This window comes from Gavialis gangeticus, unplaced genomic scaffold (assembly GCF_001723915.1).
Source record: "Gavialis gangeticus isolate Ggan-Ray unplaced genomic scaffold, GavGan_comp1, whole genome shotgun sequence".
Lineage (NCBI taxonomy): Eukaryota > Metazoa > Chordata > Crocodylia > Gavialidae > Gavialis > Gavialis gangeticus.
Window position 1 is genome coordinate 153,686,052 of NW_017729032.1, and position 1,241 is coordinate 153,687,292.

At 35.5% G+C, this 1,241-nt stretch overlaps 1 protein-coding gene across 2 annotated transcripts in view; it reads left to right on the top strand.

Annotated features, from left to right (window-relative positions):
* VWA3B (von Willebrand factor A domain containing 3B) overlaps positions 1-1,241 on the top strand; it is a 160,489-nt gene that overhangs the window by 15,344 nt on the left and 143,904 nt on the right. For both annotated transcript variants that reach the window (XM_019525170.1, XM_019525169.1), the window contains exon 6: positions 298-457. In XM_019525170.1, the coding sequence (XP_019380715.1) occupies positions 298-457 (160 nt within the window). The remainder of the gene's footprint in view (positions 1-297; positions 458-1,241) is intronic.

Sequence of the window (1,241 nt, forward strand, 5' to 3'; positions counted from 1 at the left end):
AGATTTTTTTAAATGGTGTATATTGAAGGATAAATATGTTCTAGAAACTGATTTTAAAGCAGCTGTACTGTTTGAATCATTCTAAACCATAAAAGCTTCTGCCTTGAGCAAATTATATTAACAATTGTGGAGGGTTTTGTTTTGCCTGGCCTTATCTTATTACTGGTTAGGTTTTAGCAGTGTGTCGGGGTTTATTATTATTAAAGGTCGAGCACAGTGGAATCATTTTGAACTCGGCTGCTGTACATTTCTAGTGGCTCTTTATTACTTTTGACTTACAGCTAATGTCCCTTTTAGGGCTGCTCAAGATCCTATCAAGTGGCAGCAGAAAGCCGTTCCAGTGACTGAATGTTCTGTAGAGTTTGCTGTTAACTGGCTCTGGGAGCTTGACCGTACGCCAGCTCTCAGCCACACCAGCTCCACTGAGGCCCTGATGGAGGCTGTAAGTGATGAGATGGTAAGCTTATCCATCACTTAAGAATTCTCAAGTAAATCCTAGAATAGCCAGTGTGAGAATTGGATTGCAAGTTTTAACATGATGAGTTGTGAAGAGCTAAATATTAATCAGAGGACATGCAATTATCTAAAGGCATTTCTTTTAATTAGAGCTACAAACCATGTTTACTAATAACGTGTTTATATAGATGTATTCGGTTCTGAAAACAGAAACTTGGTTTCTTCCTTCATGGATTATGTAGAATAAATATGGTCTGCAAACATTAAGGGAAAGAGAAATATCTTGCTCTCCGTTATTCTTATAGATATATTTTTTAGAGTTTCAAAGTTAATGAAAATGCTGTTAATATGAACAGTCTTCAAGAAAAGAAAGCCATTTTTATCTGCGGTTCTTTCTGCAGATCAGAGGCAAAATTATATGTAAAATCCAAAATTATGTGCAATGGGTTTTAATTCAGTCATTTTGTTTAGCTATAGTCTAGGAGATCTATAAATCCTCTTTTGATACCCAGATTTTAGCTTTGACTAAACTAGTTGACCAATTATCTTAATATGCTAGCATAGGAAGCATACAGGATGCTCTTGCAGTTAATGCTATTTGTTTTTAATAATTCTACATTACATATTTCATTAAAGGAATTCCAAAGGATATAAAGAAGTACACCATCCTTTGAGCTATCCACTTCATGCATATAGCATCAAAGAGACATTGGACCCAATTCACTGCCAGTGTAAATTTGTGCCTATTTTCACAGAATCATAGAAAATTAGGGTTGGAAGGGACC